The sequence below is a fragment of the Ischnura elegans genome, chromosome 8 (genome assembly GCF_921293095.1).
Source record: "Ischnura elegans chromosome 8, ioIscEleg1.1, whole genome shotgun sequence".
Taxonomy (NCBI): domain Eukaryota; kingdom Metazoa; phylum Arthropoda; class Insecta; order Odonata; family Coenagrionidae; genus Ischnura; species Ischnura elegans.
Window position 1 is genome coordinate 1,648,282 of NC_060253.1, and position 13,727 is coordinate 1,662,008.

A 13,727-nucleotide genomic window follows, 5' to 3' on the forward strand; every position below is an offset into this window, starting at 1 on the left:
ATATTAGCTACTTAGGACTTACATATAAAACTTGAATTTTTCATAATAGTAGAATAAGAATGTCCACAGCTACCGAAAAATATAGCTCTTCAATAGCTTTGAGGAAATGTTAATAGTTTTATCCCATATTTATAGAAGAAAAGTCAATTCCAAATGATTAATAGCTCCTTAGACTTTTTGTTTGTCCACACTGAACAGGTTTCTGAAAAATCAATTTATTTGGCTATACTGCGCGGATGCTATGTGTTCAGCTGCTGGCTTTAGAAATGAATTACCTTTTTTGTGCTCCTCCTAAAAAAGCTTTGACAGCTTCTTTCATCGATTCTCCAGAGAATGAAGCAATGTTCGTAGTTCTTTTGCAGTTACGGACCATTTTTCACGTCTTAAAAAAAATTTTTAGCAACGAAGGTCTTAGCAAGGACATGAATATACTTTAACGTGTTAAAATTAATAAATAATAAAATTTTTGCAAAAATTATAAATTTCAAAATCTTACGGGGCAGAGTAAAACGTTTTACTGTGCGCCAATGATTCATTTTTCAATGTGCCCCACATGGCGGAGTAATGAAAACCACGTTTTCACACAAAAACTAACAGATGAACGCTAATGGCACTTACCTGCATCTATACTCAAGACAATATTGTTTTTAAAAATATAACGCATTAATCCGTAAACACAAATAAAATTTCGCAATACCTATTATTACGAATAGTCAAAAATTTACTTTTCACCAGGAAAAACAAACATTCTGATCCAACGTGATTGTATACAATGGCAGCCAGTTTGAAACTAAATCAACTGCAGGCAGTGTACTCACACTTAATTCACTAAAACCGACACTGGTCAGATTATAATATTTTACGGGAAAAATATTTTTTTCACTGTGCCCCCTGTTCCCCTACATTTGATTATTATTAAAGGTATACTGATGATGTTTGATTACATGGAAGATTTTACAAATCAACCGGCCACTTCCACTTAAATTAACAGTAACGCGCATTCTTATTGGGCCATTTCATTCTATCCATATCCTTGCTTTCACTCATACCCTCTCCCCCCACCTCACCTCAAATCTCTCCACTATCCATAGCACTCCTTCATTTCTTTTCCTCTCCGTCCGTCTCACTTTTTCCGTTCTCGTCTACATCTCGGATGCCTTCATTCTTTTCTTGTCCCTCTTTCGTAGTCGCCTAATTGTAAGTTTCCGCACCGCAATTGTAATCTACATCCCAAGCAGTATATTTGGTAGCAAATAAATATAGTTTGCATTTATTAGGCAGAAATAATCATCAGGTGCCCAACACGGTATATTATTATCGGATGAAAATTATGAATGCGTTGTTTTGTGCTACTAGGAATACGATCAGTATTTTTTCATCTGTAAGACCACAAGGTATTCATTACGTGAAAATAAGTTCTATTATTGATGTGAAACCACTTATCTGTATGTATAAAAGAAAGTAGAAAATCGTGTTAGTTAGAACACTTATAACTCGAGAACGGCTGCACCGATTTTAATGATATTAGGTTCTTTGGATTCGACTTATCCCCGGATAACATATAGGACATTAAAAAAGGATTTTCACAAAAAAATTCATCTCTTTCTTAGTGATATGTTTTTAGGAGTTAGTAACTTAACAACAATTGATAAGTCGGTCAAAACTACAAATAAAATTATTTGTTTTGTTTTTACCAATTTAATAACTGAACTTCGTAAAAACATAACATTTTAATTACTAAATATATTCAAAATATTGGAATCGCATTAAAAAATTTAATTCGAGCTAATTGTAAGCCCAGCTCGAGTTGACTCTTCACTACCGTGTTTGTGAACAAATCTCCAAGTAATTGTTGACAAACGGTAATGTCCGTGTTCCTGTCGAGGAATCGAGTAATTTGATTTCACTTCGTCGGAATGTTTGCAAATTAGTTTCATCGGAAGGTTAGCTCATCAACAAAGTGTTCCAGAATATGATTTATCACCACAAAAATCAAAATTGGTTGATTGAGCGAACAATTTTGACGGCCTAAAGAAGATGTGGATCACTAAAACTAGGTAAATCAGGATCAAATAGTTGGTACACAGCATGAATTCAAATCTTTAAACTGTGTAACAAACGAAGACGAAATCACCAACTATCTATCTGAATATTTTAAGTTCTTGGACGTACCTGGCTTACCAAGGCACGATTTACAGCTAAATGTAGGCTCTGTGTTCATGATCTTTGGAAACCTAAACCAACCATCACTATCCAACGGAACGCGTTTGGTGATTAAGAATATTGATAATGAATGTGATTCACGCGACTTTACTCAGAGGGAAACTCAAAGATGAGGTTCTCATTCCGAAGATGCCATGATCCCAACTTTATGCCCTTTTGAGCTTAAACGTATTCAATTTCCAATTCGTTGCATTCGTGATAACGATTAACAAATCGCATGGTCAGTCTTTCAGTTTTTGTGATGCTTGTGTTCACGTGCAAATGAAAACCCATGATTTTCTCATGGTCAAGTAAACGTGGTATGTTAACGAGTCGGTTAACCATCCGCTGTATTTCTTCCTTCACTTCAAGAGCGCAGCTAGGAATTAAGGATAGGGGGGTTTTAGGCGCAGCTAATTCTACGGGTCTGTAGGGTATAGATAACTCGCTAAGGTACCTAATCGAGAGGTGTGGGGGCCCTTCCCCAGACATTATTTAAGATAAATGGTTCAAAATAGTGGGTTTTGCGGCTGTGTGAATAGTTAAATATCATTTGTTTGTTACTCACCCGTCCCCCTAATATTAGTAACAAAAGTTTTTGTAAAAAAGTTCTCTGAGCTTTTGGGGGGGTTTTAACCCCCAAAAGACCCCCTCGCTGCGTCACTGCTTCGCTTCGCTATATTTATTTAGCTTCATCCGCTTTATCTTGCGCCATATAACAAAACAAAAACTGTTGTTTATCAGAAGGTGCTAGACGCAAGACATTAAACCCGAATGGGTAGGGCACACCGTGGTGCGTTTCCGCATGCAGCACGTCTACGCAGTGCATTTTTTCCAAACAGAGATGCTATAACTGGCGCGCCCAAAGTCATTTGATACGAATGCTGCTCCATAGGGGCTTTTCTTACACAATTTTGAGCATCAGTCAAGCGTCGGTCTGGCGTTGTGTTAACCTGCCCCGTTTACGAGTTTACGCAACAGACTTGGACCTAAAAACATTTTTTTACGGTTAATAACACAAATAGCCAACAACTGAATCCGTATAATTTTTATTTCATTAACTGCTTTATAAAACCACAATGCCCAAAATTTCTTAAGCTACAACGCAAGAAAATTCATTGAAAAAAATTTGCGTAAACGTGCTCCGATCCACCCTATGTAGATTCAATAAAGAAAACGTCTTTCTGGCAAGCAATTTTGATACTCATTTACGTAGTTTTATTTAATTTGTATCCTAATTTTATTATAATAAATTAAACACGATTAAAAACGATACAGCCGTTCTTTATTTATAAATGGTGTAACTAAACTGTAAGTTCATAGAATGTTAGGCGGTACGAAGTTCGCCGGGTCAGCTAGTATATAATAATGTGGAGGATAATAAAATGCATGATATCACCAAGCGCCAATTACGACTGATTCTAGCAGAAAAAAGAAACGCAAACGGGGAAAGACTTAGTTTGACCTCTAAATGAAAGGGGAAAAGGCAAAAGATAAATGTGCCTTAAAATGGCAATAAATAGGCTAGCAAGTCATTTAATTTATGCTTCCGATGGTTTTTTAACTATCGAAAATATACTTATGATAAGTATTAAGACATTCGAGCTTTTGATGAACGGGAAGATGTGGGTTAATTAATGTAAGGAAGATTTGGGTTAACATTTACCTGAAATATATTAAGCATTATTTATATGTTTGTTGGGGAAATGTTAGTAACGACTGTCAAAAATATAATATCGAAGTTAACATAATAATTTAGCGCACACTAGCATTTTTGACTTCTATTGTGATGAGACACGTAGAAAACTGTAAAATAATTCCCAAGAAAATTTTTAGGAATTATGAATGCACGTATTAGAGCCTCTAAAATACTTAAAAAAATAGAGCAATATTTATTGATAGTGTTTGGTAATAATGTGTGAAAGGCATATCGTAAAGGTTAATTTGTAGGCATCTTACTCTTTCAGACATAATTCCAATTTTCGTTTCTTCCTTATACTTGCGTTGCAACTCTGATACGTCTCGGTATTTTTTAGTACAAGCCAGACTACTGAGACCATATATCTCAGAATACGATCAGGGTGAGACTCACGTCACTGAGAACTTAATAAGCATAATATGCTTCGCCATATGTTCTGGCATATGTCGGGGAAGACGCGAAGGATTTAGAAATACAGAAGAATGCCTCGGTAAGACTTTCGCGGATGGTGACAGTGAGTCAAACTGGCCCTTTCAAAGAAAAATAAGGCATAGGCAATACCCGATGTTCTAGCTCAGCGGAAAACGTAGTTGCTCGCGCTGGCAGTGGGGACCGACTTTTGAAAGTGACTGTACATTCCCTTGAAATTCACTAGGAACCTTAATTCACCAAGATATAATTTGCATAATGTCTTCTCCATGGTAGAATAATAAACTGCTATTACCGAGCAATATATAATTGACGTAAACGGCAACTTCGAATAAGGTGAACTGCAAGACAAGCAATCGCATAAATTTAAACAACAGCCATCGAATTCTAGATGGTCTTGGCGAGAAATGTTTCACTGGGCTAAGTTTCACTCCATTCCACCCACTAACACTTCGAGCTATAATTTGATAGGACTTCTAACGTATTTATATTAAAATCTGGAAAGAAAAAAATCACTGGATTCATTTAGTAATCTGTTGCATGCTACAAAATGTGAAATAAATACAGAAAAACAAAGGACTACGACATATTTTATTTTCACACAATGCATGACTATTAAACTCTGCAAAACGTATTCAAGTTAATGGTGTAATTAGTTGTTACACGCGTGAAGTCATGGAATTCACTTGGCATAATGAAAAGTGAAGAAAACTTTGTAATTCTACATATAATATTTAATGTACGATCATTGGGTTTCAACGTGGCACGTCATCATCTGGTACAGATGCACAATCACACACAAAAAATATTTCTTAATCTAAAGAACAATGAGGAGGAATTCCCAGAGGCGGAGTTTGACGTGAAGTGGTGTGAGAGAGCACGTTGCCTAACTCACATCGTCTCGAGTAGGGTGGAAGGGATCGGGGGAATTCGAGTGCGCCCGTAAAAACATAGTCACCGTAGCAGTAGGGTAGGCAACGTCGTAAAAGGGTTTGTTTTCATTTAAGTGCCCAAGAAAGGAAGGTCTAGAAGGAGGGAGTGGAAAGGATACAAAATTTCGTTCAAAATATACGTTCCTTATTTTGGACACTTCTTAAAATTTCGAATTGGTTTAAGGCTGGCCCCTTTTTCTCTAAATGTAGGATGGCTGGCGTAAAGTCACTCATATGGTTCTCATCCAGTACATGATCGGCGAAGAGAGAGACGCCGCACAGTGGGCTAGAATCGAAAAAAGCTGGCCAAAACCTCAAAATCGATTTTTTTGAGCTAGGAAGTTGAAACTTCGCATACACATTCTCAAATAAATTGTGCATAACTACCCAGATTATTTTGGTCCTGTGTTTTCACTTAAACAATATATGTGAGGTCAAAGTTTAGCAAATTTAGCGAAAAACGACCACCCTCGACTTTTTCTGAAAATTGCCGACTTTATCCTCGTGCAGTGGTTTTATAAATAGTTTTATCGACATAAATGTTATACCATCTTAATTGACACTTCTTATTCTTTCATTTGAAGGGTTTTTAAAGATTTTGTTTCAACAATAACCATAGATACATAACAAAATGGTGGAGCCTGTTTTCAACCCATTTTTTTACATAAACGTAGAAAAAAAGTAGACATTATCACCGGCTTACACTAAGTAACTTATATCATGTCGTTCTTTGAAGCTTCTATATTGTGTCAAAGTCAAACCTAAAGTCAAACCTTGCACCAATTTGCAACCCCGAATTTTAAATCGTTTTTTCGAACGCACGGACGACTCCGGTTCTGGCCGGCGGCGGCGGAGAGTACGGCGACGCGGCAAGCGGGTGGATGCAATATGGTCTCATTCACTTTTATGTGTGGATAACAGATATATTAGTGACAGAAAATAATCACCAGAAAGTAAAATTTATAAATATTGCTACGAATGACTCTCATTATGCAATCGCTGGGCACTGCAAGAGGTGCACTGAAAGGTTTCTTTCTTTGAGTGCATTCCATGGAGAATGGATTTAAATCGCGTGCTTAAAGTGGGGAATCGGACTCTTTTACTAACTAACAAGCTCTATTTCTAGGCAAGAGCCCTCGATGATCCATGGCCTCCACTTCCTAACCTGCCATACATATTTAAAGGCCTTATGATAACGGTCGTTTTATAGTATTGTTGTAGTGCCGAGCCCTTCGAACTTGTTTTTGGTTTGAACTCCTGCTAGCTTTAAAAGTTTCGGAAGGCATATTACTCACATCAAATAATGTATTCTTTCTAAGAAATACAGTTCATTTTAATCTATGCCTTATGCTCAATTTAAAGTATTGATTTAAATCTCTTACCTATATATCAACGTCATTATTCTTAATAAACTGCCCTGCTGACAAAATGGTTATTTTTCAGAAATATTTTACCATACAAACATAGCATAAACAAAAGCAACACAATTTACACTTTTCCCAACTAACATACTGCAATTAGAACTGTCAGCAATTACTGTTTTTCATTCACTATCTGACGAGTTTTTATCACTTTCACCGTCTGAGCTAAAGCATTGTTTTCCTTTTTCAAAAACAGATCCATTACATTTTTCGGCAAGGTGTATGTTTCCTCCGGTTTAATTGGTGTAATTTTTGTAATTATCAGTTATGACATTAGGAGGTGTCTTAGGAATAAATCCTAATTTGTGGCCACTCGTGCTATTTTTCTAGCCAACCGTTCACGGATCTTTCTCAAGTCCTAATAATGGTCCTAAAAAGAGAAACCTTCTCCATTGAGTACTCACTATTTCACTCGGCTGAGACCCATAGAATCCGCATCTCGCTATTTTCGACAATTTATTCTGGTAGAGTTTGTCCATCAATTTTTCAGGGTAGCTATTATTAATTATAACATAATATATAATTAATAGTATTTAGTTCCTTAAAAATTTGGATCGGTATTGGTGAAATAAATTGGTAAATGCTGACAGCTTTTGTGAAAAACTATGTCTGAAGGTAGAATGGATGACTTGGTCGGTGTGTGAGTCTTTCCTAAAAAAAAATAGAAAATTGTAAGTGATCTTGGAACCTTAACATGCAAAGATCTAAAAAAAATCAGGGAACTGTTTCCTTCCTTTTACAATGATGATTAAATATTAGGATTTAATTAATTTAAGTGAGCCTGTCAGTCTCTGACCAGACACAATATGTCGTCCACATATCTGTCACAGGTAACCACGTTTTTGGTGAGGGGGTGGGTGGAGGAGAATAAGTCTGTCAAAGTGGATGGAGGCGCGGCGCCAACTTCGTCAGTTCACGGGGAAGGACCTGCAACACGATGGCCCGTCATTGGAAAGAATGGAATAAGGGCGAACGAAGCAACCCGATCGGTGGCTGGCATCGATACGTGGCGATAAATACTATTGAACAAGGTCGATATTAAACGCTGTTCGGTCGGCTGTGAACCTGACTCCGGCTGGGGAGTCACCGACCAACCCAAATGACACACATCTCACAGTAAGTAATTACCGCTCAGGTTCGACGCGAAAGGGACGGTAACAACAACAACTGTTTTCTTTTCAGCTCTTCATTCTCTCTGGACAACGGCAGCGAAGCGAGAGGAATCTTACGTCAGTGGGTGGTCTATCTCAATGGCTCTTGCGCATATGAGGGGTACTTGAGTAATAAGCGCTCGATAACAACACATGCTGATCGCTCTTCCATCGCGTAAATTATTAAAAGCGAATTCACTTAAACGCCTCTTTCCGCCCAATATGGGTCGTCTGCTGAAAAGACCAACCTTTCGGCAATAAAAATCAAGTTCGCATCGGAATGAAGCGAGCAGTTTGTGCATTAACAGACATGTCGGCAGCCACACTGCCAAGCCAACACACACAGCTGCTATTGAAGGGCGTGCCGAGGGGAATGTCGTCTTGCCCCCCTCCACACATACACCACGCATACACTGTCAAACCCACTTCCGACCACTCACACCAATGTTTGGGGTGAACGAGACGAAATAGGAACGCCAAAAAGTCGTCTTCCTCAAACATCGTGTGAAGCCCAAGGAAAAGCTGTCGAACCACTACATGTTGTAGATATATCCGTGTCGCCAACCGCCTCTACTTGAGGGGGGGAGGGGCATTTGAGGGTCAAAAATCGATTTTTCACAAACGTGTAAATATAAAATGCTACATTACGCTAATACAGCCATTATAATGTTCCAGGCGTAGGTAGATCACTGATGAGGTGCACATGTAAGGGAGCAGCCGACGAAATACGTTTAGCATTTGTCAAAGGATTACTACTTGTTGGGAGTGGAGAGCAGCATCAAACCAAGGTTAGGATTGACGACTGATATCATTTAGGGTAGGTACCTACCCGGATAGGATGCGGGCTACTTCGGCCCACTTGCAAGCATTTCTTCAAAGATTCTTCTCATTTTTTTCTATTTCACTTTTTCAGACCTTTAGAACATTGTAACCCATGTAGACTGTCTTTGGTACAGTATCTGAATAGTTTTAAATTCCTTTTTTAAATTTTGCTCATTAACAAAATAGTTCTACTTGGGCCAACATTACCCTTGAGTTTGGGTTACTTTGGCTCAAAGTGATTTAACCCACTTAATAGCATTGTAAGAATAGCCAGGGCCAAAGAAAGACTAGGATTCAAGGGGAAATCAATTTATTTACATAAACACACATTATAAAGGCAGTTTAAGATAAACAATTGTTTTAAAGAAATAAAAATATATTAAAACACGAGTGTTGTTTTATTTTTTTATTTTTTTAACCATTTGTTTTCTAAACGATCGACGTAACTTATCTTTATTTTTAAATCCTTATCTAAAAATATATAATACAAGTGCGTAACTTAACCTGTGATCCTAAGAGCACAGCACGTTCCTTATAGGTAGTTTTGCTTCATTTAAATAAATAAATATATGCCGACATATCTATACAATGGCATTTTAAATTATATTCTTAGAATAAGTTTCAATACTATTATTCGGTTGTTTCGCCTGCCTCCTATGATACTTCAGCCGAAAACAGGACAGATATAATAAATAATAGCAAAAATGTAGGTCTACGACCTACTTTGACTCAGAAATGAGAAAAAGACATGCATAAAAAGGATTTATAATGGGGGAAAACAAGGTTTCCAAATTTGCAAACCTACTTCGCTCCAAAAAAAATAGCTGGGCCAAAGTAGGCCTTATTTTTGAGGTCGGAAGACCTGTTACTGTGATGAATTTTATTACATAAAAACCTTATTAGTAATTAAAATATCAACGATACTAATGACTTAACAATTAAATTGTGATCATAAATACAAGACTTGTAGCAGATGGAGAGCTGTTTTCACGAAGAAAAGTTTGAGCACAGAAAAACACGTGATTGCAGGAAGAAAATAAAACAACTAGCACTGATCCAAGTGATGAACAATCGATGTGCTTGGAATACATCACTAAGTGATTAGTGCTGCAGCCTAGTGGAAACTGCTGGATTCAGGGAAAAAAACCTGTTTCCTTAAGGTAAACAGAGTAGGCTGTTCTCAGTTTGGGCCTAAGAATGACCCCAGGGCCAAAGAAACCCACGTTTACGGCATTTTCTCTTTGATTACCTTCGCCACTGCGGGGAGGTCATAGCAATAAATTAAAAAATGATTGATAGCTTTGATTATGCAGTAACTTTCAAGAATAGTGCCATCATCGTTGAACGTGAAAACGGGAACAAAATCGGCCCCATCACGATGCCTCTGACGATCGAAAGCCGATAGGCAGCAACGGATATAGGACTTCCGCAACGCAAGGCGCTACAAGGATGAGATGAAGTTGAGATGCCCCGCTCTCACAGAAACATACACGAGTACGTATTCGTTTAAGGCTGAGAGATCCTTGAATTATTAAGAGCGTGACGAGATATCAAGGATTGAAAGGAGAGAACTGAATGTGAGTGAACATTGGAGAACATGAAGACCTAGGCAGACATTCTGATGAAGGGCGAACGTCTCATTGTCGCTAATGAACCCGAAGACACTGATCTATTCATGGCCACACAACTAATTCACATTTTAAGGGAGCAATGCATTTTATTCGATTTAGCAAATGCTCTATTTTCTAACAAATCCATTCCCCTTCCAATAGCGCAGCGGAATAATACTATACTTTTGTATGAGAGAGTTTCCGGTGACTTGAAGGCAATTTGAAATTTTGTTACAAATTTAAAAGATGAAACTTAATTAGATTATGATCAGAGTACCCTTCTTGCAGTGTAAGCCCGTTAAGATTCACGACTGCATACGCTCCCAAAGAACTCATTTACCCTAGAATACTAACGAACCAACGAACGACATTTTCAACCTACACTTGCACACTCAAGCAGGCCACTCACGTTGCGGCGCACGCGTTACCGAGGGCACGCAATTGCGCCCGAGGTCACCTCGCGTGAGTAAGGGCGTGTCCACGACAGCGTTTCATTCCGACAGATAGAGACAGACACGGCTGCGTCGACGCGAACCGCGAATACCTACTCTTACAATAGCGTCGTCGGCCCCTCAGTTCGTGGTCAACCGCCGCGTATATAATGAGCTTACAAGAGTCGCCACTTGCGTCGCGTGCTGGCAAAGCGATCCGAATTTCACGGACGAAAGAGGTCAGCGCTGTTGACTGAAGATAATAGTTATAATGGAGTGATCCCGGAGATCGGGGTGGTATATGGGCCAAGCCATTTCAAATCACCCACGCATGTTGCTCAACATTTTTAATTATCCTAATTTTTTATCATTGGTTCCCTACAAGTAGACAATCACAAAACACCATTTGAAAAAATTCACAAGCCATACTTTTTTTTTTGGCAGCCATTTTCAAAAGGGTGGCTGGGCAAATTTTGATGAAAAACGTGGTTTGCATAAAGTTTTTTTAAGCTAATTTAAAAGATATCAAAATAATTAAACAAACCAGTGTGTTCATAATGAAAAGAACTTTTGGAAACAATTTTTTTTAAATTTTCTATCGTAAAGGATAGTCAGTCAAATCTTTCCGTAAAAACTCGGGAAAAATTTGTCAATACTAACTTTTTAACGCCATAAATGTTTATGAAGGAAACGAGACTCACAGATGAAATGATATTTCTTAGTTGAATACTTAAAAACCTACTTGCAGTATAAGTTTTAGCACTGAGATTGCATTCCTTTTTTTCTAGAGCTTGTCAAACAATGCCGAAATCCTTTCAAGGTTGATTTTCGCAGGTAAACAGATTTTAAGATTTCGGCATTGTTTGACAAACTCTAGAAAAAAAGGAATGCAATCTCAGTGCTAAAACTTATACTGCAAGTAGGTTTTTAAGTATTCAACTAAGAAAAATCAGCACACTCTACATTGCAAATATTGATCATAGCATATGGATCGCTCATTGGGCATTATTGAAAAGAGGCTGAAGTCAGCGCCTTCAAAGGGTGGGCGTCCTGCGAGCGCGCTGGCACTCGGGGACAATGGACACTCACTGCAGGACGGACGGGTCGTAGTGGACGGCTATCCTCAGCGGCTGGTCGATGCTCCGGCGACGAACCACGTGCTCCGGGTCCAGCCCCACGCCACGGATCACCTGCGAGGAAGAGAGATTCAGTGAGTGGCGTGGCAACGTGCGACGAGTGCGCTCGACGGATCGGTTTCCATTCCGAACGGTCGACTCCGACTGGTTGCAGCGCAATCGGAATCTGTTGTATAAAGATTTTCACCCCCACATCACACAACTAGGGCTAATTCGTCAAACGAGTTCAAACTGTCAAACCCAAAGGAATCGAATCGCGTAGCAAACCAATCGGAATCAACCGTTCGGAATGAAAACCGATCGGAATAATGCCGAAATGAGTCAAGCACACCCCCGCGTAGTTTCACCACAAACGCTGTCTCACAAGGCAACGGCATGCAATCAACTTAAACGTAACAATGGATACTTCCGAGATCAGTAGACCAATCAGTAGAGTAGGAGAGAAAAGACCACATAATTCTAAATTCAGTCGTAAACTATAAACCACAGAAATATATATTCTGCAGACAATTTCGATATTACATTATCTCTAATATACAGCCACTCGGTAACTGACTCACTCATGGATATAAATTCCCGACCACTTCTAGACATACTGGAGGGCACTTGGTACCCTTACCCACTGAACGGCGAAGCCGGCCCCAGTGACAGAGGGCTAAGGTTCGAGGCTCGGCGAAGCCGATCTGAGGAGTTTGCCGGCGAAGACTGCCACTGGATGTGCTACGGGAACCCCCTTGCCACGGGAACTTCGGGGGCATAGATTCAGGGAACGGCTAAACCGTTCAGACAAGTGTGCCGGTGAAGCCGGTCACGGCAGGCGCTACCCTTTCCCCCTGGCCGGCGAAGCCAGCTTCGGATACATATGGGACATAGGTCCGAGGAACGGCGAAGTCGTTTTGAGGAGTTGCCGACGAAACCGACCACAGCGGGCGCTACCTTTTCCCCCAGGCCCCGGAGATAAAAATTATTCGAACATCCATAAAATTAGACGGCAAAGCCGGATCCGAGGATTCTTAGGGACGCGGCCCCTTAAGGTACGTTTTCATGAACGCGTTTCAGGCGAACTGACGCGAAAGCGAAATTTTCAGCCAATCAGAAGCCCGGATTTCTTCGTGTGATATCGCGTACGTTCGCCTAGCTTCGCGTCTCCCGAGATGAAATATGTTCAACCGTAGCCTACGTTATTCATAAGGCCGTCCAACGTGGGCTGTAAACGGGCAGAATGAGCATGTCTGGAGTTAGTTCCAGTTGTCGCCGCTGGCGCTGTTTTGAGAACAAAATTCGTATGGGAATGAATGGCGAACATTTGAAACAGACGCGATTTTTGTCAAAATTAGTTCTCTTTTCGTGATTATGCTAACATTTACCATATTCATTTAATTTTGGCCTTTATTTTTTGGTATTTTTCACGGAATAATGTTTTCAAAATTATAGGAATTTCCGACAAAGTGATATTTTCCTAAACGCAGGTGCTGTTACTTCTTCCATGTTACAGTGTCCGTTTCATTTTAGCATAATTGTCCAGAAGTGGCCTAAAAATTTTTTGTAATATTACACGAAGCAATACCGGGTTTGTGCATTGCTTACAAGCGAATTCCTTCAGAAATCTTGGTAAAATGAATGTCAGTAATTGCTCTTCAAGTAGCTGGCGTTGCAGAAAGAGTACTGCCCGAATATAAAATTTTGCTGTGAAGTTTGCGCACTGCTTACACTGAGAAATATGTAAAGTTTTTGCTAGGATAACAATCTATCTATGATCTATTCAAATGATTCACTAATAACAGTGAGGGAGCACTTTTTTGACATGCGACGAGAGGTTCCAGACACCCTATACATTCAGTTCTATCCTCTGCGATTCGGACTAGGTAACCCGCCACGAAAGCTACTGCAGCTT

General features: G+C 39.3%; 1 protein-coding gene across 1 annotated transcript in view; it reads right to left on the reverse strand.

The window, feature by feature from the left end:
- LOC124163742 (leishmanolysin-like peptidase) overlaps positions 1–13,727 on the reverse strand; it is a 357,882-nt gene that overhangs the window by 300,751 nt on the left and 43,404 nt on the right. Inside the window, exon 2 of the mRNA XM_046540817.1 lies at positions 11,787–11,887. Within this exon, the coding sequence (XP_046396773.1) occupies positions 11,787–11,887 (101 nt within the window). The remainder of the gene's footprint in view (positions 1–11,786; positions 11,888–13,727) is intronic.